The 24,332-nt window shown below is 34.1% G+C and overlaps 15 protein-coding genes across 15 annotated transcripts; 6 read left to right on the top strand and 9 right to left on the bottom strand. All coding sequences in view use genetic code 6, as the record gives it.

Moving 5' to 3' along the window:
• Positions 1 to 93: 93 nt before the first annotated feature.
• SS50377_23090 (Serine carboxypeptidase) lies at positions 94 to 1,476 on the bottom strand (the record flags this gene model as incomplete). Its single annotated transcript, XM_067906962.1, has 1 exon — positions 94 to 1,476. The coding sequence occupies one exon, from the start codon at positions 1,474 to 1,476 to the stop codon at positions 94 to 96; it is 1,383 nt and encodes a 460-aa protein (XP_067766230.1).
• Positions 1,477 to 1,644: 168 nt separating this feature from the next.
• SS50377_23089 (uncharacterized protein) lies at positions 1,645 to 2,652 on the top strand (the record flags this gene model as incomplete). Its single annotated transcript, XM_067906961.1, has 1 exon — positions 1,645 to 2,652. One exon carries the CDS (start codon positions 1,645 to 1,647, stop codon positions 2,650 to 2,652), a length of 1,008 nt encoding a protein of 335 aa, XP_067766229.1.
• Positions 2,653 to 3,094: 442 nt separating this feature from the next.
• Positions 3,095 to 3,430, top strand: SS50377_23088 (TM2 domain-containing protein; the record flags this gene model as incomplete). Its single annotated transcript, XM_067906960.1, has 1 exon — positions 3,095 to 3,430. One exon carries the CDS (start codon positions 3,095 to 3,097, stop codon positions 3,428 to 3,430), a length of 336 nt encoding a protein of 111 aa, XP_067766228.1.
• Positions 3,431 to 3,432: 2 nt separating this feature from the next.
• Positions 3,433 to 5,043, bottom strand: SS50377_23087 (uncharacterized protein; the record flags this gene model as incomplete). The annotated part of the gene is made up of 1 exon (XM_067906959.1): positions 3,433 to 5,043. One exon carries the CDS (start codon positions 5,041 to 5,043, stop codon positions 3,433 to 3,435), a length of 1,611 nt encoding a protein of 536 aa, XP_067766227.1.
• Positions 5,044 to 5,092: 49 nt separating this feature from the next.
• On the bottom strand, positions 5,093 to 6,859 carry SS50377_23086 (uncharacterized protein; the record flags this gene model as incomplete). Its single annotated transcript, XM_067906958.1, has 1 exon — positions 5,093 to 6,859. The coding sequence occupies one exon, from the start codon at positions 6,857 to 6,859 to the stop codon at positions 5,093 to 5,095; it is 1,767 nt and encodes a 588-aa protein (XP_067766226.1).
• A 53-nt stretch (positions 6,860 to 6,912) lies between these two features.
• SS50377_23085 (uncharacterized protein) lies at positions 6,913 to 10,521 on the top strand (the record flags this gene model as incomplete). Its single annotated transcript, XM_067906957.1, has 1 exon — positions 6,913 to 10,521. The coding sequence occupies one exon, from the start codon at positions 6,913 to 6,915 to the stop codon at positions 10,519 to 10,521; it is 3,609 nt and encodes a 1,202-aa protein (XP_067766225.1).
• Positions 10,522 to 10,568: 47 nt separating this feature from the next.
• Positions 10,569 to 12,335, top strand: SS50377_23084 (uncharacterized protein; the record flags this gene model as incomplete). Its single annotated transcript, XM_067906956.1, has 1 exon — positions 10,569 to 12,335. The coding sequence occupies one exon, from the start codon at positions 10,569 to 10,571 to the stop codon at positions 12,333 to 12,335; it is 1,767 nt and encodes a 588-aa protein (XP_067766224.1).
• Positions 12,336 to 12,384: 49 nt separating this feature from the next.
• Positions 12,385 to 13,995, top strand: SS50377_23083 (uncharacterized protein; the record flags this gene model as incomplete). Its single annotated transcript, XM_067906955.1, has 1 exon — positions 12,385 to 13,995. The coding sequence occupies one exon, from the start codon at positions 12,385 to 12,387 to the stop codon at positions 13,993 to 13,995; it is 1,611 nt and encodes a 536-aa protein (XP_067766223.1).
• A 2-nt stretch (positions 13,996 to 13,997) lies between these two features.
• On the bottom strand, positions 13,998 to 14,333 carry SS50377_23082 (TM2 domain-containing protein; the record flags this gene model as incomplete). The annotated part of the gene is made up of 1 exon (XM_067906954.1): positions 13,998 to 14,333. One exon carries the CDS (start codon positions 14,331 to 14,333, stop codon positions 13,998 to 14,000), a length of 336 nt encoding a protein of 111 aa, XP_067766222.1.
• Positions 14,334 to 14,372: 39 nt separating this feature from the next.
• On the bottom strand, positions 14,373 to 15,986 carry SS50377_23081 (uncharacterized protein; the record flags this gene model as incomplete). Its single annotated transcript, XM_067906953.1, has 1 exon — positions 14,373 to 15,986. The coding sequence occupies one exon, from the start codon at positions 15,984 to 15,986 to the stop codon at positions 14,373 to 14,375; it is 1,614 nt and encodes a 537-aa protein (XP_067766221.1).
• Positions 15,987 to 16,094: 108 nt separating this feature from the next.
• On the bottom strand, positions 16,095 to 17,840 carry SS50377_23080 (uncharacterized protein; the record flags this gene model as incomplete). Its single annotated transcript, XM_067906952.1, has 1 exon — positions 16,095 to 17,840. The coding sequence occupies one exon, from the start codon at positions 17,838 to 17,840 to the stop codon at positions 16,095 to 16,097; it is 1,746 nt and encodes a 581-aa protein (XP_067766220.1).
• A 61-nt stretch (positions 17,841 to 17,901) lies between these two features.
• On the top strand, positions 17,902 to 18,360 carry SS50377_23079 (uncharacterized protein; the record flags this gene model as incomplete). The annotated part of the gene is made up of 1 exon (XM_067906951.1): positions 17,902 to 18,360. One exon carries the CDS (start codon positions 17,902 to 17,904, stop codon positions 18,358 to 18,360), a length of 459 nt encoding a protein of 152 aa, XP_067766219.1.
• A 70-nt stretch (positions 18,361 to 18,430) lies between these two features.
• SS50377_23078 (Beta-phosphoglucomutase) lies at positions 18,431 to 19,081 on the bottom strand (the record flags this gene model as incomplete). Its single annotated transcript, XM_067906950.1, has 1 exon — positions 18,431 to 19,081. One exon carries the CDS (start codon positions 19,079 to 19,081, stop codon positions 18,431 to 18,433), a length of 651 nt encoding a protein of 216 aa, XP_067766218.1.
• Positions 19,082 to 19,260: 179 nt separating this feature from the next.
• SS50377_23077 (uncharacterized protein) lies at positions 19,261 to 23,820 on the bottom strand (the record flags this gene model as incomplete). The annotated part of the gene is made up of 1 exon (XM_067906949.1): positions 19,261 to 23,820. The coding sequence occupies one exon, from the start codon at positions 23,818 to 23,820 to the stop codon at positions 19,261 to 19,263; it is 4,560 nt and encodes a 1,519-aa protein (XP_067766217.1).
• A 79-nt stretch (positions 23,821 to 23,899) lies between these two features.
• Positions 23,900 to 24,319, bottom strand: SS50377_23076 (uncharacterized protein; the record flags this gene model as incomplete). The annotated part of the gene is made up of 1 exon (XM_067906948.1): positions 23,900 to 24,319. One exon carries the CDS (start codon positions 24,317 to 24,319, stop codon positions 23,900 to 23,902), a length of 420 nt encoding a protein of 139 aa, XP_067766216.1.
• Positions 24,320 to 24,332: the final 13 nt, after the last annotated feature.

The raw sequence follows: 24,332 nt of genomic DNA, 5'->3' as shown, positions 1-24,332 counted from the left end.
ATAAGACTATCATATATGGTAACCTTATTCGATGAATAAAGTGCTAAAAATATGAAAAATTATAGAACCAGAATAAATATTTCTTATAAATTTTCATTCAATATCCAGCCATTTTTTCAATGACTTCAACTGCCTCTCGCGAACAGGCTAATTCTGACCCCAAGACATGTAGAGGTCAGAACAGTGGGACCCGCCTTGGATAAGCTCATACTCAGTTTCCTTGGGCCTGAACTAGCCATCTTCGAAAGTCATATGCGCATTAATAGAAAGCTCGGACCACGGATCCACTTCGCCGTTTGTGTAGTAGATGTGATCCCTCGGAATAATCCTGGCGCCGTATACTTGGTTGTTGGTAGTCGAAATGACCTCCGCAATGATCTTGTAAGAATTCTCTACGCTGTCCGAAATTCCCAGATCGACAAAGTAGGCATCGTGACACATCTGCACAAAGTAGTCCAGGTTGATCATCTTGGAGAAGATAGAGCCCTCGTATGCGGCCGACTGGAAGTACGCGAACTCCGAGCAGGTTTACCACATCCAGGAGCGCATGGAGTTATTGAGGCCCTTCAGAGAGGCGACGAACTGGTCGAAGTATAGATCAGTCAGCTCAGCCTGCGCTGCGAGGTACGAGATTACGTTCTCGGCGGTACCTGCCGCTATAACGCCGTCACAGAACCCCTCGATGTCGCCGGCCTTGGCATACTGCACTATCCCCGCAACGGGATCTGTTAGCAGCTCGAGAATGTTCTGCTTGTCGAGGGTGGATACCGTAGTGATTGGGGCGCCCAGACCTAGCAGCGTGGAGAGGGCTGCGAGGTCCTTTCCGGTACCGTTCAGGAGGGTCTCGACCTAAATATAGGCGCTCTGGAGCCCTTGCGTGCACTCAGGCTTGTACCTCTCGAGCTGCTGCTGGGCATGGATCAGGTACTGCGTGTAGTTGAACTGGGCTTTCACGGGGCCGGAGGATGACAGGGCGGCGTCGACGAGATGAGGCAGTTTGGCCCTCAGGTAGGCGGCCAGGGACCCTGGGTAGGACCCACCCATCACAACGACCTTAGTGATGTTATACTTCTCCTTGATGAAGGGTATGAACTTGGAGTAATCCGCGATCGTCTGCTGCGAGTTCAAATACACGATGTCCTGATTGGTGAACTCTGGTCCAGACTTTCCGTAAAATCTGTGCTCAAGGGAAATGAGCAGCCCGTTCAACTGCTGGGCAAAGTAGTAGGACGAGTAGGGCTCTGTTACAAAAGATTTAGAAATCTCGCCCTCCCCGCCAATCATAATAACTAAGGGTCCATTCTTCTTAAAATGCTAATCGTTGATGAAATATCTTTATTCAAAATGAGTATCATTTTGATGATTAAAGTGATCTAACTTCTACATAAAGGTATTCTCAAAAATAGATGATAAATTACTTTCATAAGCTCCATGTTCATAGAATGTTTTATGAATCCTAGACAATAAAATCAGCATTTAAAGTTAAACACTATAACTATTATTATATTGGTTACTTATATATTGTTTATTGATTTATTTCTAATTACTACATATATTAAGTATATTATTTATAATTAGCGATTAAGTCCTTTAAGTCCTATATTAATTAATTTATAATTATAATACCATAAAATATTTGCAAAAATGTTAAAAACTATGAAGCATTCTTCTCATCCAAAGATCAAAACAGCGCAATAGATAAAAAACGAGATGATACTAGAACGAGAAATGAAATTACTGAAGTAGAAACAACGCGAACTTCCTGACTTCATGTAGTCCTACTTTGCTAAAACGCAAACCTACGAACCAGCCCCAGACCTCTCACTATTAAAGCCAGAGCCAAAGATAATATACAAAGATGATGATTTTTTCTACAATTAGTAATACAAGAAAGCAGAGAAAATGTACGAAAAATAGTTAAAAATTGAAGACAACCTTTACCAGCGACAGGAAAATGAAAAGTTTAAGCAACTTGTAAAACAGGAAATATATCAGGATAGGCTCTAAGCTGCTAAGCAACTCTAGTAGGAGAAGCTCATGCAAAAGCAGATCCAGGCAATCTCGCTCGAAATGAAGCGCAAAAAGCAGGAAATGCAGTATCAGCTCACCAATCAGCTGAAGCAACAGAAAATTGCAGAAAATGCAATCCTTACTACCCAAAAAATAGAAGCCGCGTAGCTCAAAGCTGAGCGTGAAAAACAGTACAAAGAGGCCTAGACGCGAGCGAAATCATCGATTTTAGAAATGAAAAACTAAAATCAAATTCAATTAATCGAGATCAAAAGGGAATACAATGTGGAGCGCCAGCAGCGCAAACGAGGGCTTCAGGAGCAGCTTTTCATCGAACAAAAGGATCTTGTTGAGCAGTTGAAATCGGAAATGAATTTCGATGTTCAAAAAGAAGCTAATCAGCTTCAAAAGGACGACATTCTAATGGCCAAAATTGAGGCCGCGCGGCGCGAAGATGAAAAACTAAAAACAGTACATCGACGGAAATTAGAGCTTATAGACCAAAGGACGGAGCTGGACCAAAAGGTGCTTGAAAGGTAAGAAAATGCTACTAGAATGAAGGATGAGAAGCGGATCCAGGGTGTGATGATGTAGCAGCAACACGGTAAGGAGGAGGCGGTGCGGCAGTTGCTAGGGTGGTGATTTAGTTCTTTTTTAAAGGTAAATTGAAAATATGGTATAAGACTTAGTCAAAATTAATAGAAACAAAGTTGGAATAATTTATATTTAAAGGTAATCTATGGACCGTAAAATCTTATATTTAGGATACTGGCCAATTTTGACAACCTTGAAATCTGAAGCTTCCAGATAAAAGGCAACCAGTTAGGTGGTTGGAGACTTTTACTAAATCCCTAGCACGCAGCAAGACGAGCTGCAGGACCGGTACGTCCAAAATAACAGTCCGGCGCAGTTGAATATCACGGTCGTCAACCTTCTTCCGGACCAGGATACGGTGGAACGATGCTATCATGCAGTCAAGGCTAACCAGGATGTGTTCGAGTGGGCCCGATGTAGTGCGGTAGGACTGATGGTTCCCGACGAGTGATGGCACAAGGTTCACTTGATTCGCATGCGAGGGTTACGAATGCCAAGCCTCACACGGCGGCGGGTGGTGTGGAAGTGTTACCTGATCTGGCTCTTCACGGGTGTTTTCGGCGGTCACTATTTCTATTGCTTATAATACGAGGCAGGGTTCATCTACCTGTTGACCTTGGGCATATTCCTTTTCGGCTGGCTCGGTGATCTCTTCATTATCCCACTGCTTGTCTTTTAGGCCAATATGATTGTAGACTAGCGAAATCAGCGTGTGGTACGGGAGGGCATTGGCGCTAATATCAAGGACAACCCTGGGCTGCGAATTCAGACCGTACGATAGGTGCGGCCCACTCCCGACGACGGGGATACTGAGTTCGCACGATGAGGTCATTTATACTCTTCTTCAGGCTAGAGTAGTACGACTTCTTGGCCATCGAGCCAGTCCTGAAGGTTTTACTTGCGCCGCACGACCCATAGCATCTGCTCCAGGTAAGCGTCGGTCGGAATGAGGTTTATGGTGTTCACATTGATGGCGCCTGGTTGCGAATTAAGCAAATAATTCTACTAAAGATCCTCCTGCATGGCCTTGGACACCCGGAGAACATACTACCAGGACATTTCGAGTTAGGTCTCTACCGGTAACTCTAGCTCAGCGATGCGCGCCTAGTCCTACTCCATAGTTGGTAATACTGGCTTATCAGGCGGATACAGAGCGATAAACTGTTTGAATTCCTTGATCTTGCGAGAATCAGCCTAGAGCACGCGCATTTGCCGGGCGATAAAATGGTCTTTTTCTGTCTTCCAAATTTGAAATGCAGAGTTCTTCTAATACCCAAGAAGGTAGCTCATCAGCACATGGACCCTGGCGTTATTTTTTGTGTTTAAGTCATGAACACTCTGTACTATAAGCTCCTTGCTACTGGTGAAGCGAACTACTGCACCTAGGAAGCATTGTTGGTTGTAGTTCTCAAGAAGGAGCGCCTTTGCCGTCCTTAGTGAGCTAATTCGGTTGTTTTTGTTGCGCCTGTTGACGTAAATCCTAAGGTTTCGTGTGATAAGGAATGCTGCTCTGAGTTCAGCCTGCTCTCGGTTGAATTGATGTCGATTGGAGAGACCTCTGAGGATAATCCCTTTGGCCCAGAGAATTAGGTTGTTGCTACGCTTAATCTTGTCGTATACCGCTCCCACCTGCCGCAAAACAGCAATGCGGCTGGAAAAGAAAAGGTAGACTCCTAGAGTATTGCGCTAATTTATAAATATCATCGGTAGTATCGTTGAGATCTTGGGTTGCGAAACATTGTTCTAGGCATCGAACTCTTCTCGCTCAAGCAGATTTCGCTTCCGGGACAAGACATTATCAATCTATGCATCGGTTAACATCCCCTAATACTATCGTTTTGCCTATAGGCGTGATTTTCGCATAGCATCCGAGATGTTCTGAGCAAGATTATGTGTCACAAAATTATCAATGAATTTAATCTATGGCAGTCCTCTACAAATCAAGTTACGATGCTGTTTGCGTTACACCAAGTGATTATTGTACGTATTAATGGCCTCCTACCGTTGGATCTGCTACGACTCAAGTACGAATTTTCGCAAAAGGTCAGGATGTTAACGCAGGATCTTGATTTTCTCCTACATGGGGATATTGGCGTCCATAATGTTATCATTAGTTGCATTTTCGCTTTGATTTTCCTACGCAGCCTCAGCCTTATTCAGAGATACTGGGAGAATGTCGTTCAACGAAAACTGCTACTATCTCGCTTCCTTCGGTACAACATTTGACTGCTGTTTTACAGTCTGAATCTGGGACTCGAGTGAGTCCATGGTAGTCTGCAGCTACTACGTGTCCACAAGCTGCTTTTAAGTGTGGGCGGCATTTTTACGATTATACTTCACTGACCGTGTATTGCTAGAACGATTCTAAGCCATGGTTGCTGCAGCTAATTGGTTATACAGTGTGATCGTAGGTGATGGCTTTTGAACCGAGTCTATCATTTTGCGGAAGGGTGTCTAGGCCAATATATTTAATGCTGTCTTTAATCACTCATCGCTAAACTATTCTCGGTGCCACTACTGTCGTACTATTCGTACTTCCTACCACCACAGTGTCACCAGAGACTGCTATGATACCCAGCTATAGAGCTTGATCAGTAATCGCTGGTTATCCTGCCAGGATAAGGTCAGTGCACCTGAGGGACTTTACTTCTAGATTAGCAATATTTGCAGACTTGTAAATAGTTATACCACCACCCAGATCGTCTGTGGTTAATGAACCAATCGTACTGTGGGTAAAGACTCCTGTGGAAGAATTAAGACTGGTTAAACTAGTCGCGCCTGACACAACCAGATCTCCAGTGAGTGTATTAGCCCCAATAAATGAAAGAGATGTACCTAATTGCAACGCTCGGGTGGTAAAAATTCCCTATGTTTGAACCACCTAGGAAAATACTAGATTTGGTACAGTAATCCCATCACTGAGTGTGAGGGAACTAGTTTGCAGTGCAGGAGCAGACAGTATAGTTGTTACTAGGTTTTCACTATGAAGCGCGTACGTAGTAATATCTATACACTCTAGCGAATCAATCTAATCTTGTATTGCACAGGACCCGGTAAATGTAAAGCTTTTCACCGTAAGTGCACCAATATTGGCTGTTTAGAATGCAGTAAGGTGAGAAAATTTCGCGTTAGTAAGCGTTAAGGATGTCGAAGATCCGGTTGTGAATTAGGCAGATGATATTTCCGTAGCGGCTAAACGCCCATTATTTACTACAATAAATGATGTACGAGCTGTTTGTAGGGTCTTAGTTGCTAGGGCAAAATTAGACGATGAGAACTCTGTATCTACAGTGGCTGTATTAGACTGTGCGATATCTGTCTGGATGGACTCTGTTATGATTGATAGCTAAGGTTATTGTTGCGAGTGAAACTAAATAGCTGATTGAACTCCGTTCATGTGAACTAGTAAAGAAGTATCTACAATAAGGTCGTCCACAACAAGAGTACTCTGATCTCCAATCATAGAAAATAGGAGACACATATGTATCAGAAGACCTAACGATATAATAAAAAATAAGGCAAACACGACAAGGCTGGGAACGTTACAGTCCATGGATATTAAGGAATCATTACCGAATACCTAGATGAGGTGATGTTTTTCGTCACAATCATCATCTGAATGCAACACTGCCGAGTTATTTAAAACGCAGGTATCCTATCTCTGTACTAACTGGTCGTTTGTAACTTCCATTGCAGGAGCTACGCTCTCTGGAAGGAACTCATATGCTGCCAGTATGCTATGAGATGGGTACAAAATCTGTCGCTGATAATAGATGATATATTGCACACCGCCATACTAATTAATGAAGAAACTGTCAGTAAGAATCCGAATAAGTTACGACAAAGTCTAGGATTCCAGTACTCTGGTAGCAGAACCATCCTACAGTGTAAACACTGAACCCGTATCATCAGCAGTTATACAAGTTCCACCTCCAAGAATAATCGCACCAACTTCGTAGCCTTTCGACACTTGAACCTAAGACGTACGGATAATACGGAGCTATGGAAGCTTACCACGCAGCTTTCCTCCACACTAACATTAAGTACGCGTAGATATAACCGCTACATGTCCTCTGAAGCCGCATTCAGAACATGCGGCGTTAGATGAAGCGATCTACTCAGCAATGTCCTCTGGAAGCTGGTTCAAGGAATCAGCTAGAATACGATGGACAGATGCACTAGGAGTTGGCTGGAATATAAACGGACGTGCAAGTAACGATAACGTATTGGCAAGAGCACGCTAAGGTCCATTCATTTAATTTTTATCAGATTATATATCACTTGATATAATATTTATTATATAATAAAATGTCAGAATTTAGACGTCTGATGGAATAAGAAATGGAATCATAGCTTTCTTAGAGTATGCCAAGTGTATCTTTAGAAAATATAACTATTTAATCAGAATAAGAGTCAACATCAGATGATGCCCATAATGTTGATAGTTTAGTATCTTAAGTCGCGGTTAATCTTTTAAAAATGATTGTATAACTAAAAGAAGAAATAGAAATTGATGAATAATCATATGAAGAGACTTCATAGTCTAGTTAACATAGCGATAATAAATTATTACAAAACTAGTATGAAGCAAATTAGAATTTTGATTCATTATTATCTAGTAGACCTTAAAATTCATTCAAAATATAATAAGAAATATAACTATAATAAGATCATACTAGTTTATTTAATTAATGCGACATAAATTCAGTGGGTAATCAAAAGTCCAATAATATTTCATAAGTATAACAACTTGCTAATTAGAGTACTAGCTTGAATATAAGTAATGATAAATCTGAAATCTAATAACTGATTAACAATGAAATATAACTAGTAAAGCTTAAATAATTATAATAATTCTAAAAACTATAAAGTAATTTACAAGGTACCTAAGTATCATTGCCTTGTCAAGATTCAAATGTTTAACTATAGTCTGTTTCATAACCTAAATCTTAAAATACACCATCATTGATTGATAGCTCGTAATTAACATAATAATTAGTAGAAAAGCATAAACTGTAGAAAAATTCATTAACTAAAACTAATAATGATCTTACAATAAGATCGACTATTTTACAATCAGATAATCAATTGACTCATTCATTGTTAGTGAATGAGGAAGATGAAATAGTGAAAATGATTTGTAGCGTTTCTGAAATTACAAATAATAACAGTTTTAGTGAGACTAGATCAGAATCACCATTAAAAATAAAAATGAGTTAATATATTTAGGATAAAAAATGTGAGTAATAATCTGAATAAAATACAATAATTTAGTAATAAATATAAAATGATAATAGTTTAGGATTAAGTAAATCTATACTATAAACAAAACCATAAGAATAAATTTTTTAAAATAAAGAATAGTTAGAGCAGTCAATTTAGAGATTATTAGAATAGGATTCAACAGTTCAAAAATTAGAACAGTAGATAATTGATAAAGAGTAAATTATTTATGATTTATAATAACAATAGATTAATTAAACTAATGGTAATATTAAAAACAATAGTATTATTAGTCAACCAATATAGGTAGCAATTAAAGAAAACCCTGATTACTAAGATTTAAATAAATCTATTGAAGATATTAATGATATACACCAATTTGTATTTACTAAAAAATAAAATCAATAATAATAACATGAAGTAAATACAAATTAAGAATAGAATATATATTAATAAAGCTAATCAGATAATTCCTCGTAAGGTTATGAGATTGCAACAGTGTAGAAAATTAAAAAGATTAAGAATAAAAAGAAACCTATCGTGGAAAACCTTGACATTAAACTTTTAAGATCTTATTAAGCTCTAAAAAGCCCACTCAAAACTTAAAAGGAAAATCTAGTAGTATCATAACACGTAAAATCACCTTAGAAAATATATAAAGTTAAATCACCTAGAATTCATTAAGAGAAATACTCTAAAAAGATATATTAGTTAAATTAAGATTTATTACAGAAGGATAAAAATGTAACAGAACTATAAATTAAATGCAATTAAATGAAAACTTTCACTACTGCTGAAAGGTAAACTAATATTGAGATGAGAAAGAAGTTGAAAGAAGAATAATTAAAAAGATAAGACTTGTAAAACGAAATTTTATAATTAAAATAATCTTAGGATTTTTAGCTTCAAAGAAGTAAGATTGCAAACCTATAATTAAATAAAAAATTAATTAAAGAACTAACTTATATTAAAAATGAGCAAATACGAAAATCTTAACTTGGGGAAACATAAAAAATTTAATAATTCATAGAAGATTCTTATATACCAAATATTGAAGTAATTTAGCCTCCTAGATAAAAAAATATAATGAAAACATAGGATGGGTAACTTAAATATACTTCAAGTAAATAACAATAGCAACAATCGTAAAAATTACTGCATTCATCTCTTTTTAATGAGGATACAGATTAATTATCTACCCCTACTCCTTAACCAAATACTAAAAATTAAAGTCTTGATAAATTTTAACTGCGTTCATAAAAAGATTCATTATTTGATGAACTATAAAATGTAGATTCTTTAGTAGATAATTTATTTGAAAAAACTATTAAATAAGATACAAAATTACTTCTTTCACCATTATAAATAAAGTAAGTGAAAATAGGACTAAAAGATTAAATTTTAGAAGTCTTGAAAGAATAATAATAACAAAATATTAATAAATCTCTAAATTTTAGTCCACTGAAATAATAAAATATTCAAATTCCAATTGTTTAACCACCAGAAGTCAGCCAGTCCATTTTAAAAACCAAAATACTTAAAGATTCTTTACAATCTACAGTTCAGTAAAATTTAGCTTAAACAGACTTTTAAGAATTTTAGGATTTATCACAGGATCATCCTCTAAATTCATCTAATATTTCATTGCCGATTTCTCTTAATGATCCTTAAATTTAAGATTTGTAGACTAAGATTAAATAAACTCCGCTAATTTAACTTTAGTCTTCATAAAATCCACCATATTTGCCTTTAAACAATACTATTTTTACTTCAATACCTCCATAAAATCACTCTAATTAGTTCAATTAGGAATCATCATCAGCTATGTCTTCTTTTACTTAAATGTCAAAAATACGAAGATTAAAAATAAAAAATTATGGAGAATTTTCAATATTATTTTTAATTGATTTTTCAGAATAAAACGAACATGACACGGAACTATTTGATCTTATTAAGTAATTAACAGGTTAACTACCTTCAATTCATTAATTTATTTCTTTTGATTAACAAATTATATAATAATCATTGAATATCTTCAAGTAAAATTCTTAAAATCCAATACATTTGAAGCTTCGTGGACTCTTAATAATAGGTATTTTTTGTTCTTTTGACCATTTTCCAGATTAGCTTAAACCTGCTGTTATCAATCTTATAAGTGACATTAAATAAAACATGCTATTTTCAGTTAACATGAAAGTTATTGCTGGCTTACTAGATATAATTATCGCAGTAGAGTAGTTATTTTACATATATGTGCAAGATTTATCTGAGTCTAAAAAAGATGTAAAAGGGAAAGAAATAATTAAAAATATTATTTATAGCCTGTAAAATCTAACAAAAGTCTTTAACATAGTAGACTTTAGACCTTTCAATAATCCTAGTATTTTATGCTTATTATGTCTATCTAAAAAATTAGATAAACTTAATTTAATTAAAAATAATATTTCAGGTGAGTTAGGAGCATGTATTTGTTCATTTGTATAGTAAGTCAATGTCTATATGAAGTCTATCGATAATGAATTACTAGGCTTTTAAACGGTTGGTGTTGGATGTTTATTTTGTATATTAATAATTTTCGGAAAGATTGAAATCGACAAAGATCTATAAAATATAGTTTTTGAGTAATGCTAAGAAGCAATTAGAAATTGTAAAGGAATTAGTTAAATTCCAGGATTTTAAGATTTAATGGGGTGATTAATAATTATCATTTTACAAATAGATCATAGTCGGACAAAAATTAAATGAATGGACCTTAGCGTGCTCTTGCCAATACGTTATCGTTACTTGCACGTCCGTTTATATTCCAGCCAACTCCTAGTGCATCTGTCCATCGTATTCTAGCTGATTCCTTGAACCAGCTTCCAGAGGACATTGCTGAGTAGATCGCTTCATCTAACGCCGCATGTTCTGAATGCGGCTTCAGAGGACATGTAGCGGTTATATCTACGCGTACTTAATGTTAGTGTGGAGGAAAGCTGCGTGGTAAGCTTCCATAGCTCCGTATTATCCGTACGTCTTAGGTTCAAGTGTCGAAAGGCTACGAAGTTGGTGCGATTGTTCTTGGAGGTGGAACTTGTATAACTGCTGATGATACGGGTTCAGTGTTTACACTGTAGGATGGTTCTGCTACCAGAGTACTGGAATCCTAGACTTTGTCGTAACTTATTCGGATTCTTACTGACAGTTTCTTCATTAATTAGTATGGCGGTGTGCAATATATCATCTATTATCAGCGACAGATTTTGTACCCATCTCATAGCATACTGGCAGCATATGAGTTCCTTCCAGAGAGCGTAGCTCCTGCAATGGAAGTTACAAACGACCAGTTAGTACAGAGATAGGATACCTGCGTTTTAAATAACTCGGCAGTGTTGCATTCAGATGATGATTGTGACGAAAAACATCACCTCATCTAGGTATTCGGTAATGATTCCTTAATATCCATGGACTGTAACGTTCCCAGCCTTGTCGTGTTTGCCTTATTTTTTATTATATCGTTAGGTCTTCTGATACATATGTGTCTCCTATTTTTTATGATTGGAGATCAGAGTACTCTTGTTGTGGACGACCTTATTGTAGATACTTCTTTACTAGTTCACATGAACGGAGTTCAATCAGCTATTTAGTTTCACTCGCAACAATAACCTTAGCTATCAATCATAACAGAGTCCATCCAGACAGATATCGCACAGTCTAATACAGCCACTGTAGATACAGAGTTCTCATCGTCTAATTTTGCCCTAGCAACTAAGACCCTACAAACAGCTCGTACATCATTTATTGTAGTAAATAATGGGCGTTTAGCCGCTACGGAAATATCATCTGCCTAATTCACAACCGGATCTTCGACATCCTTAACGCTTACTAACGCGAAATTTTCTCACCTTACTGCATTCTAAACAGCCAATATTGGTGCACTTACGGTGAAAAGCTTTACATTTACCGGGTCCTGTGCAATACAAGATTAGATTGATTCGCTAGAGTGTATAGATATTACTACGTACGCGCTTCATAGTGAAAACCTAGTAACAACTATACTGTCTGCTCCTGCACTGCAAACTAGTTCCCTCACACTCAGTGATGGGATTACTGTACCAAATCTAGTATTTTCCTAGGTGGTTCAAACATAGGGAATTTTTACCACCCGAGCGTTGCAATTAGGTACATCTCTTTCATTTATTGGGGCTAATACACTCACTGGAGATCTGGTTGTGTCAGGCGCGACTAGTTTAACCAGTCTTAATTCTTCCACAGGAGTCTTTACCCACAGTACGATTGGTTCATTAACCACAGACGATCTGGGTGGTGGTATAACTATTTACAAGTCTGCAAATATTGCTAATCTAGAAGTAAAGTCCCTCAGGTGCACTGACCTTATCCTGGCAGGATAACCAGCGATTACTGATCAAGCTCTATAGCTGGGTATCATAGCAGTCTCTGGTGACACTGTGGTGGTAGGAAGTACGAATAGTACGACAGTAGTGGCACCGAGAATAGTTTAGCGATGAGTGATTAAAGACAGCATTAAATATATTGGCCTAGACACCCTTCCGCAAAATGATAGACTCGGTTCAAAAGCCATCACCTACGATCACACTGTATAACCAATTAGCTGCAGCAACCATGGCTTAGAATCGTTCTAGCAATACACGGTCAGTGAAGTATAATCGTAAAAATGCCGCCCACACTTAAAAGCAGCTTGTGGACACGTAGTAGCTGCAGACTACCATGGACTCACTCGAGTCCCAGATTCAGACTGTAAAACAGCAGTCAAATGTTGTACCGAAGGAAGCGAGATAGTAGCAGTTTTCGTTGAACGACATTCTCCCAGTATCTCTGAATAAGGCTGAGGCTGCGTAGGAAAATCAAAGCGAAAATGCAACTAATGATAACATTATGGACGCCAATATCCCCATGTAGGAGAAAATCAAGATCCTGCGTTAACATCCTGACCTTTTGCGAAAATTCGTACTTGAGTCGTAGCAGATCCAACGGTAGGAGGCCATTAATACGTACAATAATCACTTGGTGTAACGCAAACAGCATCGTAACTTGATTTGTAGAGGACTGCCATAGATTAAATTCATTGATAATTTTGTGACACATAATCTTGCTCAGAACATCTCGGATGCTATGCGAAAATCACGCCTATAGGCAAAACGATAGTATTAGGGGATGTTAACCGATGCATAGATTGATAATGTCTTGTCCCGGAAGCGAAATCTGCTTGAGCGAGAAGAGTTCGATGCCTAGAACAATGTTTCGCAACCCAAGATCTCAACGATACTACCGATGATATTTATAAATTAGCGCAATACTCTAGGAGTCTACCTTTTCTTTTCCAGCCGCATTGCTGTTTTGCGGCAGGTGGGAGCGGTATACGACAAGATTAAGCGTAGCAACAACCTAATTCTCTGGGCCAAAGGGATTATCCTCAGAGGTCTCTCCAATCGACATCAATTCAACCGAGAGCAGGCTGAACTCAGAGCAGCATTCCTTATCACACGAAACCTTAGGATTTACGTCAACAGGCGCAACAAAAACAACCGAATTAGCTCACTAAGGACGGCAAAGGCGCTCCTTCTTGAGAACTACAACCAACAATGCTTCCTAGGTGCAGTAGTTCGCTTCACCAGTAGCAAGGAGCTTATAGTACAGAGTGTTCATGACTTAAACACAAAAAATAACGCCAGGGTCCATGTGCTGATGAGCTACCTTCTTGGGTATTAGAAGAACTCTGCATTTCAAATTTGGAAGACAGAAAAAGACCATTTTATCGCCCGGCAAATGCGCGTGCTCTAGGCTGATTCTCGCAAGATCAAGGAATTCAAACAGTTTATCGCTCTGTATCCGCCTGATAAGCCAGTATTACCAACTATGGAGTAGGACTAGGCGCGCATCGCTGAGCTAGAGTTACCGGTAGAGACCTAACTCGAAATGTCCTGGTAGTATGTTCTCCGGGTGTCCAAGGCCATGCAGGAGGATCTTTAGTAGAATTATTTGCTTAATTCGCAACCAGGCGCCATCAATGTGAACACCATAAACCTCATTCCGACCGACGCTTACCTGGAGCAGATGCTATGGGTCGTGCGGCGCAAGTAAAACCTTCAGGACTGGCTCGATGGCCAAGAAGTCGTACTACTCTAGCCTGAAGAAGAGTATAAATGACCTCATCGTGCGAACTCAGTATCCCCGTCGTCGGGAGTGGGCCGCACCTATCGTACGGTCTGAATTCGCAGCCCAGGGTTGTCCTTGATATTAGCGCCAATGCCCTCCCGTACCACACGCTGATTTCGCTAGTCTACAATCATATTGGCCTAAAAGACAAGCAGTGGGATAATGAAGAGATCACCGAGCCAGCCGAAAAGGAATATGCCCAAGGTCAACAGGTAGATGAACCCTGCCTCGTATTATAAGCAATAGAAATAGTGACCGCCGAAAACACCCGTGAAGAGCCAGATCAGGTAACACTTCCACACCACCCGCCGCCGTGTGAGGCTTGGCATTCGTAACCCTCGCATGCGAATCAAGTGAACCTTGTGCCATCACTCGTCGGGAACCATCAGTCCTACCGCACTACATCGGGCCCACTCGAACACATCCTGGTTAGCCTTGACTGCATGATAGCATCGTTCCACCGTATCCTGGTCCGGAAGAAGGTTGACGACCGTGATATTCAACTGCGCCGGACTGTTATTTTGGACGTACCGGTCCTGCAGCTCGTCTTGCTGTGTACTCAGAATCGCGTACAGAATTGCCTCTGCGGCACTAGTAATTTCAATGTCCGAAAATTATAGCTTTTTTAGCAGGTCAAAGTCATCTGAAGTCTCAGGCTAGACTATCTTTCCTGCAGGATTCTAAATCATAAATTATTTTAATTCCTTCAATTTTTTTCGATCATTCTATAATCGCTTTAGTGTAACCTAAAGAAACTTTTCTCTATTTTATATCCAAATATGAAGAGATATTTCATCTATTTTATGTTTTAAATACATTCTTAGTATCTGCATTCTAGCCATATTTTTAATATTAAGTTCAGATAGAGATTCAGTAAGATCATATTACACCTGATAAAACAAGTTAATAGAAGCTAAAAATACATTATCATTATAATTTTAAAATAATAGATACTTTATACTACCTAATGCTTTTTGACGTATATTCTTTTAATTTTTAATTCTAAAATATCTTAGATGTTAGGTTATGATTAATTTAGCATTAAAAACTTTATTCTCTCTTTATAATCTTGCATACTCTCTGTAATACTTTATAATAAGATTAGATCCATTTGTGATTTTAATATTCTCAAATTTTAACTTTTAATAGTTACATGTTTATTTATTAATCGCTGATATACGTGATACTAAAAAAAGATATATTCCTAGCTTTTATTTTTATAGGGCATAAATACGTGGTAGTAAAACTTCCCGTTTTTATTGAAATAATATTGGATACTTTAATGTTTCTTCAACTTCCACTAATCTTCGTTTTCTAGATAACGTATCATCTATTTATGCTTCCAATAATTATCCTCTTATCTGTCTATTATGCATAAGTTTATCATACTAGAATTTTCCAGATTATAATTCTTTCTTATTATGAGATAGAAAATTAGAAATCATAGGTGGTATTGGTATATCTCCCGCAATTTATTATCTATGTTTTTATCTAAATTTATTTTACTCTTCTCTTTATCTATTTATTTCTTGTTATTTAACTTTTTTAGATTCTAACAAAACTTTTTAAAATAAAAGTGGGTTATTACGATACATCTTTAATTTTTCTTCAACAGACATATGTTCATTAAGTTCTTAATCGTCATTTTATTATTTTTATGACGTTTAATTGTTATCTTCATTATTAATTTATATAGGTAAAATATCTTAAATACCAATATTTGTAAATTTAGTAATATCTTTTTTAACTTGTCCAATTTATTTTACTTCAGATATTTATGAATCTAATGTGATTAGATTTTTCAATAATTCATCTGTATTCAAATCTTTTTAAGCGAATTGAGTATTTAATTATTTTTTCTATGTTGATGAAGATCTTTTTGTAGTTTTTGATGTTACTGGTTATAATTAGTTTTTGCTTATTTACAATGCAGCTTTATTACTAATTGCAGATAATGTTCTTGAGGGACGATTAAGAAGCATAATTTATAGAATTTATATTTTACTCAATATTTAATATAATATTAATTAATATAAACTTTAAATCATTAAAATACGTAGTACTAGTACAAAATTTAATTTTACTTAAAATCACTATAACCCTTTTTTAAATTAACATAACCAATCTTCATTTGTAACATTATATATAGGTGTTCTAGTTGGTGTATTAACTATGGCATTAACATGTTCTAATTAATCGTTTACTTATTAGTTAATCTTTATATATTTATCATGTAAAATAATTTCCACAATAGTATCGATTGCTTTTTATTCTTATGTATCATTTTCATGAAGAAAGTCGCTAAAAGAATCCTTATTATGTTATTAAGATGATCTTTTGACACTATTCTTTAAAATTTCAATCAAGCTATATTTTTGAAGAATTTCAAACTATTAATCTCTAAATAATATAATTTTGCGCGAAATAACCGCTTTATTTGCATTTTTTAATCTAAATTCTGCTATTAACGCATCAATTTATGCTTTTTCTACACTTAATACTTACTTCTCTCTTAATACTTATTTATCCAACGTATCAAATAATGATTTTAAATGTGATGGAATCTATAATTATGATAGTTCCTAAAACTTAATCAACTATTAAGTAATAATGGAAGCTTAGCTTTAAATTTCTAATAGTTATTGTTATAAGTTCTAAGTTTTTATTTACTCTTCCTTTATTTAAAATTATAAGCACTACGTTTCGTTTTACACATTATTTAATTATTACTTTTCTATTATGTGCTTCTTGTTTATATCTTCCAAATCAATAGTAAATAAATTTTTAAGATTCAAACTTTCGATTTCCAAATTTTCACGCAATTCCTTAAGAATCTATGTTTACTTAATTAAACTAACTTCAATTTCATTTTTATTCTCTTTATTAAGTCTATCAATAGTAATAGAATGCTCTGATTTTAATTTCTCCATTTCTTATCGATGAACTTAAATTTCATGTTATATATTTTCTGCATGCTATCTTTTAATATTTATCATCTCTTAACACAATTACTGATAAATTTATGATTTTTCAAGTTTTTTGGCTTCAACTTAGCTTAAATTTAAGTCACTGACACTTAATACCTATTACTATATTTATGTTTATTGTTTATTCAATTCATCATCTAAGTTCATTTTAATTACTGAAATTACCTCATCTTATTCTTGAATAGTTTCTAAATTATCTTATGTCAGTTATCGTAACAATGGAGTGTGTTGCAAAGTTGTTGCTGGCGGTGTTCCCTTCATTGTTTCTAAAAGATTCAATGCCAAAAATTTTTTGCGATATTAATCTTCAAGTGGATGTTACCACTACGATATATTATTCTTTTGAAAAAATATAGTATCCTTATACTTAAATATATTCCAATCTTCCAATTTATTTGTTAAAAATTCCACTAATAAAACCTTATGGGATGGGGTGATATTTAAAATTTTGAAATATATTGCAGCTTTGTTAATATCATCTTAAGTAGGCAATATATTTTTAAATATAGCCAGAGGCTAAATTTCTGACAATGTTGCTTTCAATTGTGGCTCCGATTTATTAAGTATTTTAACTTCTTATATTTTACTTATTTTAGTTGATTATTATTACTAAACTTAACTTTAAATTTTTTATCTAATAATATCATCATAAGGATGATCTTATTGTTTTTATCCCTTTGGAGATATGTATAAAACATCATCTCCCTTTTCTTCTATTTTCCATCCTTCTGGTAGAGGTGCAGTTAGTCCTTCAACCATTAAAGATTTATACTAAGGATTTTTATCCAAATCTACACTAAGATATTATGCATATTCCACGATTTCTTCGTCTGATGGTTTCCAGTCCATTATCTAAAAATTTGAAAATAAAATAACAAAATATTATATAGATATTATCCTCTCTAATTTAATGATATTTTATCTACTTCTTCTAATATTGATCCCAATTCTACTATAATTTGCAAATCATATCAAAGTTAAGAGTATAAAGTGGAAAACTAAATAGAAGCGGGAAGATTTAGAAATTTTGTAATTACCTGAATTGTATCATGAAAATATATACTCCTTACTAAGAACTTTAGATAAACCTACTAAATTTTTACACAAACTTATGTATTCGGCAGAAAAAGATGAATAATATCCGTGGAGGCATATTAAGACTAGCCATTTTTTAGTTTATGATTACAAAGTGTTTCGAGAAATTAGAGCTAACCAAAAATGTTAAAAGGAAATAATTGAGATAAGTATGCTTTAACTTAACGAGATATTATAAAGTTTGGAAAAATAACTAGAAAAATCATGGTCTGGGGAAATATCTCCATATTGGAGTGTTTTTTTGCAGTATGATAAAATTTATGCTATAAAATGAATTTATAATTTAATTTATGTTTTTTCAAAAGTATAGTAATGAATAAAAACATATAAATTCATAGATTATCTCACTAAACTAAAAATTGTAAAAAGTTTTCAGCATAAGCATCACATAATTCAGTCTTTTTTTCAAAAGACCTTTTATCACTAATTATACCACAAACAAACATCCCACTAGCTTTAGCTCCTTAAATGCCAGGATAAGAATCTTCAAATACAATTCCATCATTTATATTTCCACCTAGCCTATTTAAGCATTCTAAATAAACACTTGGATCTGGTTTCGATTTACCAACTTCATAACATGTCACAATTGTGTTGTTGGTTAATTCTATTAATTCTGGATATGTGGAAGTTATTATTTTAAAATAGTCAGGGTCAGTGGCTGATGCTATTCCTACTTTTTTGCCTTAGCTTTTGAGTAATTTTAAGAATTAAATTGCACCATCTATAAATTAAATTTATTTTATCTATGCTGTAAAAGCATCCAATCTATCCTTATAAATTTACTATGGTTAAACATCTAGCTTAAATTCCTTCGTTAAAAACTCAGTAAACTTTTTGATAGATAAACCACCAATTCTATCTTCGTACTAATGCCTATTAAATGAGATATTATATTTCTTCATTATCATGTTGTCTATTTAGCCAAATACTGCTAGCGAATTGAACAAGGTTCCATCAAAATCAAAAATGTAATATTCTTTGTTAGGCAGCATCAATGGAAGTGGAAATGTAAATAATATGAAAATGCATAAATATCTATCGACAAGGGAAATATTTACAAAATTGGTTGTATTAATTCCATTACTAGAATTTATTATTATTTATTCTATAAAGTAACCTATCCCCCCTCTCCAATATTCTAAATTACAATAACAAATTATATACGATCTAATCAAATCCAGTCACCTTCCTCGATCTGCAAACCGCCCTAAACCTCTTCCCCGTTATCACCTAAACTGCCCTCGATTATATCATCACATTCTGTCCCCAAATCAGACCCCTACATGAACCTCAGGACAAAGCTGATTTTGTCAAACTGGCCGTCCTGAAATGCTTAAAAAATGTACCCAGAAATCGAATTCACGACGTCAGCCTAGCTGAACAGCAGCGTTAGCTCCTAGCGGTTATTCTAATCGTTGGTGGAGGCTGCCCGGATGCTTCGAATTCGCTACTGAAATTCTGACTCAAAAGAGCTGAAAATCGCTTTCAGAATGCACATTTGGACCTCTTTTTCGTCGATCAAATGCGCTTTTCCGAGACCTAAATCGTATTTTTCCATCACAGCCCTCAAATTGGTCCAAACAAACTCCAAAGAGCTCAAAGAGGCGCGAAAATCGCCCAACAGGGCGTCGATTTTTCCCAGGACGAACACGCCCTGCAGCGTGTAATAGTCAGCTCGGGAGAGCAGGTTTGCGCGGATTTTCACCGCCTTCAAAATCGCACTTTTGGCCTCGAAAAGTACGTTTTTGACGTCGCTTTGCATCAGCAGACGAGCCTAATTCTCGTAGATTTGGCTCAAGAGCAGCTCGTTTAGACTGGTATAATTGGCATAGAAATCGATTTTTCGCTCTAAAAACGCGATTAGCAGTTCCTTGGAAAAAGCCGCGTCCGACACATTTAGCAGCATTTTGCGGGTGGCCAAAAGGTCGATTTTGTCCGAAATTTCACCCTAAATATCGACCAATAACAGTTTTTTAGGACCAGTTCGGCGTGGCTAACTGCTGCTGGCAGCTACCGATTTGAGCTTGTTTTCAAGCTTCGAAATTGCGATTTTGCGCCGGTTCAGGACGCTCCAGAGTCCGTTAAATGCGATTTCCAGCTCGTTCAAATCGTTAGAATGCGTTAAAATTTCAGCATAGAACGGGGTTTTTTGGGTCAACTTTTTAAGAATCTTGAGCTGATTTTCGGCAGAATTCGCTACTTTTTGCGAGTTTTTGAGGTGCAAAATCCGCGTTTTAATGACGAAATTTGACGCCGAACTGTAATAATTCGGAACGGATTTGAGCGCCATCTGGAGAGCCAGATTTGCGTTGTTTGGTAGACAAAAAGGGATGTCATAGTCATATTATTTGCAGATTAATAGTTAATTTTGAGTCAATTTTGAAGTAAATTTATTTACTTGATATAATAACTGATATATATCCGTAAGAATTTTTGAAGCTAACGGTGAAGCAATGTGTGTAGTTTTGTAGGCTGCTGAGGCTAAAAGTTTCGCTATTTGGACGTAATTCACGAAGTTCTTTAATCCTGAATTGGAGGGCTCAAGGGTCGCAAATTTATAGGATATCCAGTATGAGAACGCTTAAGAGGCCTCAATAATCATTTTCGTATGATTGGAGAGATTTTGGTCGAGTAAAATCTAAAATGCTAAATTTTTCATGTACATAGAAGGTTAGCTATAGGTTTGACTAGTTGTAGTTATAAAATATTTCCTGGGGTTAGTTATTGGGAGAGTTTCAGAATCATTAAGGGGTTGGATGAACTGCAAAGAGAAAGTGTGGTTCAATTATTGTTGTAATAACTCGCATGTCTGAGTCAATTTTGAGGTTTTCGTGAATATTTGCTCTAAGGGGTTATAGCATTTTGAAATTAGCTCAATATCAATAATGTCGGTTATCTCAAAAGGTTGTGTTGAAAATTCATATGAAGATGTATCTTTTAACTTGATTCCAGTAAGTTATTAAATGAAGTGTAACATAAGTAAACGTCTTTAATTATTTAATATTTTCTTGCCTGTTTGCATATCTTAATCAAAAACGGTATCTGGGGATAATATTTATAGTTAAAATGTTTATTGATGAAATTCTAAACCAAATTCAGAATCAAAAACTTGTTAAGTATATTATTCAGAATATGAATGTTGTACGTAATCAAAGGTAAATATTTCTTATATTTATATCCAAAGCTATTTTGAATAATTTTAAACACTAAATAACTAATTTAGAAAATCAACTATATAATTTTTAACTTTATTTTGAATGATATCTAATCTCTACTGCTTACTATTAACTGTGAAAAATAGTTACTCTTCAGAATACCCTTTTAAGTTGTCAAAAACACCAAATTATTAAATTTTTCTCTATAACTATCTTAAATTGGTATTTAATAAATCTGATATACACTAACTAATTATGTATAGATGAATTATATCATAAATTTCTACAAATTGACTCAAGTTAGCTGTAAATAACCACAGATGTTAAGGTACTTAGAAATATTTAAATATATCTATTATCTCTATAGCTAAATGCTCTGATTATATTATAATCTGATCAATTAGTAAGATTAGTTAAGGTAAATATTAAGTCCTATACATGTCGCTCCAAAATATGCATATCTTAAAAGATTCTTACTTTTCATACTATTATTATTTATATATTAAATATTCCGAAAATAAACTCTTATCCAAATTCTCAATATCATATTTGATACTTTCTAAATGATTAATAATCTAATTTTCCAATTTTGTAACATCTTCATCTGAAAACCTGAAATCTTGCAAAAAGTCAGGATTGTATTATTAATCAATCATTTAAGTATACTTAACAGGTAATTTAAATTTGATAGCATATTGTTTCATTGCATCAATTTAATCTTAAGTCATAACAGTTTAATTGGACATCATCTTGTCTACAAATAAACTCGGTAAATCCATTAATAGTAATTCTTATGGATTCTTCAAAATATACGATTCATCATATTATAATAGTTTCATATTTATGCTTAGTTTATTGCACCAGGGGATAACATTCTGAAGATCTGACCGTATATGTTTCTATTAAATTTACTATAACTATTCCTATAAATCCAGCTTATTTTCAATTATGAGTTTAGAAAAAGTATTCAGCCCTTCATCTTTTAAATGGCTTGCAAGATATAACAAAAAGTGTTTAGAATCCGTAAATGTGTCAAATTTTTATTAATAAAATAATGATTTCTATTAACAAAAAAGTTTATTTGTATTTGTTTTTGGGCCTAAATTAAAATATTTTTATACTTAATTAATAATTTCCTCCTTTTCATAATTAATAGTAAATTCTTAGTTTTCATTCAATCCATGCAACAAACATACATTTTTATCATCGATTTAAGAGCTACAATAAACTTAAAAGCCAGAATAATTGATAACACATTATAATTATTAATTAAAATTTTAATTATCTTACAAAAACTATTTCTATATTTAATACTATTAGTTACATTACTACATAGCTTCTAAATCATCATAGCATATTTAAAAATTATCTCTTTAAATATTAAGTTCGCCATGTTGATTTGATACATTTAACTAAAATTCAATATTACTTTTTACAAATTATATGATAGGTGCTTTTTAATTAGGATAACAAATATTACCAGTTTATTTTATGAAAGTTTCAATTAAATTATCTGGGAAGTACTTATCCTACACTTAAGTAAATTAATTTATAATACATTATTATCTTAATTATTAATATTCTGGTGTTACACCTAAATAAGCATTAAATCCATGTGTAACTCCTAAAACTGACATAAATTATTCCAATTGAATTTTTTATTCATTTGTTAAGTTTTTAACATATTCATTATAATTCATTTGCTCCTATTTACAATCGTAAATCTATTATTCAGCTGAAGGCAATGTGAATTCATCAATGATTTATTTTACTTGTTATTTGCAAACCTATTAAAAATCTCCAATCAACTTAAAAATTTGTACTAAAACAGAATTTTTTGACTAAATATTGATTTATTATAATTAAATATTAAGTATGCTTTCAAATTATTCTGATAACTTCTACTTTCTTAATAATTCATCAGTTTCTTATGGTATATGAGTATAATTATTAATAATTAACTTCTAAAAAATTATAAATGAATCTTCAAATTTTGTTAAATGGTCTACTTATGATAAATCATATAAATACTAATTCAATTATTTTTACCAGTCCCTAATATTAATATCAGTATCACGTAAATATTATTAGGAGCTTAATATGTTATAAAATGAATCTAACTTTATACTTAATTAGTCACCTTAATTAATTGATATTTCATTTCTTTTTAATGAGAAATCTAATCCTTAAAGATCTGAAAAATCACCAAAATTTTATATTTATAATGATAGAGGTAACTTAAGATTAATAATTTGGCTCCAAGTATCAATTTCTAATTCAGATAAAAATTTGAATTAGTAACTTTAAGTTAAACTAAAAATCTCAACTTATGACTAAACTGTAGTTGATTTTAATTGTGAGTCCAGTAAATTAAATGTCTTAATTTTCTTTTACTAATCTTTCTAGTGATAGGAATAAAATAAAACATGATATTTAGTTGCTGTCATATAATATGGTGTATATTACTTATGGGAGGTTAATTTAAAGCAAATTGATGTATGAAGAAGAAATATTTCATTTAAATCTGGATATAACTGATTAATATAGTTTATTAATTCTTGTGGTGGAACTAGCATTTTGGGATTTTAAATTTCATGATAGTTAATATATAATAAATATAACATATTTTCTTTTAAAAAATACATAAAACTAACTTCAATTGTCATTATAATGCGCATACTTATATTCGACTCTAGCGCGCTCTTTATCTCTATTTTCATTAACTTTAACCTTAAAATCTTAAGGAATTTGTTGAAGTGCATCCTGTAATTAGGTCTTTTGGGTAGAAGAAAATTCTGCATAGTTATTTAAACCCTTATTCAAAATATTGTGTGAACATTTTTAATTAGTGAGCCATAAATTCTCTTTCTTTTATTCTTAAATCGGATCAAATAAACCTTGCTACTTTTTTGGCATTTTGTGTGTTTTCAATGCATTACATTCTTATCTGATCTAGGCGCCTTATTCATAAGAAAAAGCACCAACTTCTTTGCTGGATGGCTTGTAGATAACATTTTTATTATCTAGCAACGGATTGATAATACAACTGCCTACAACCGAGCACTATCCTGACATTTTTTATTGCGGT

This window comes from Spironucleus salmonicida, chromosome 3 (genome assembly GCF_000497125.1).
Source record: "Spironucleus salmonicida strain ATCC 50377 chromosome 3, whole genome shotgun sequence".
NCBI lineage: Eukaryota > Fornicata > Diplomonadida > Hexamitidae > Spironucleus > Spironucleus salmonicida.
This window is presented reverse-complemented; position numbering and strand designations above follow the sequence as displayed.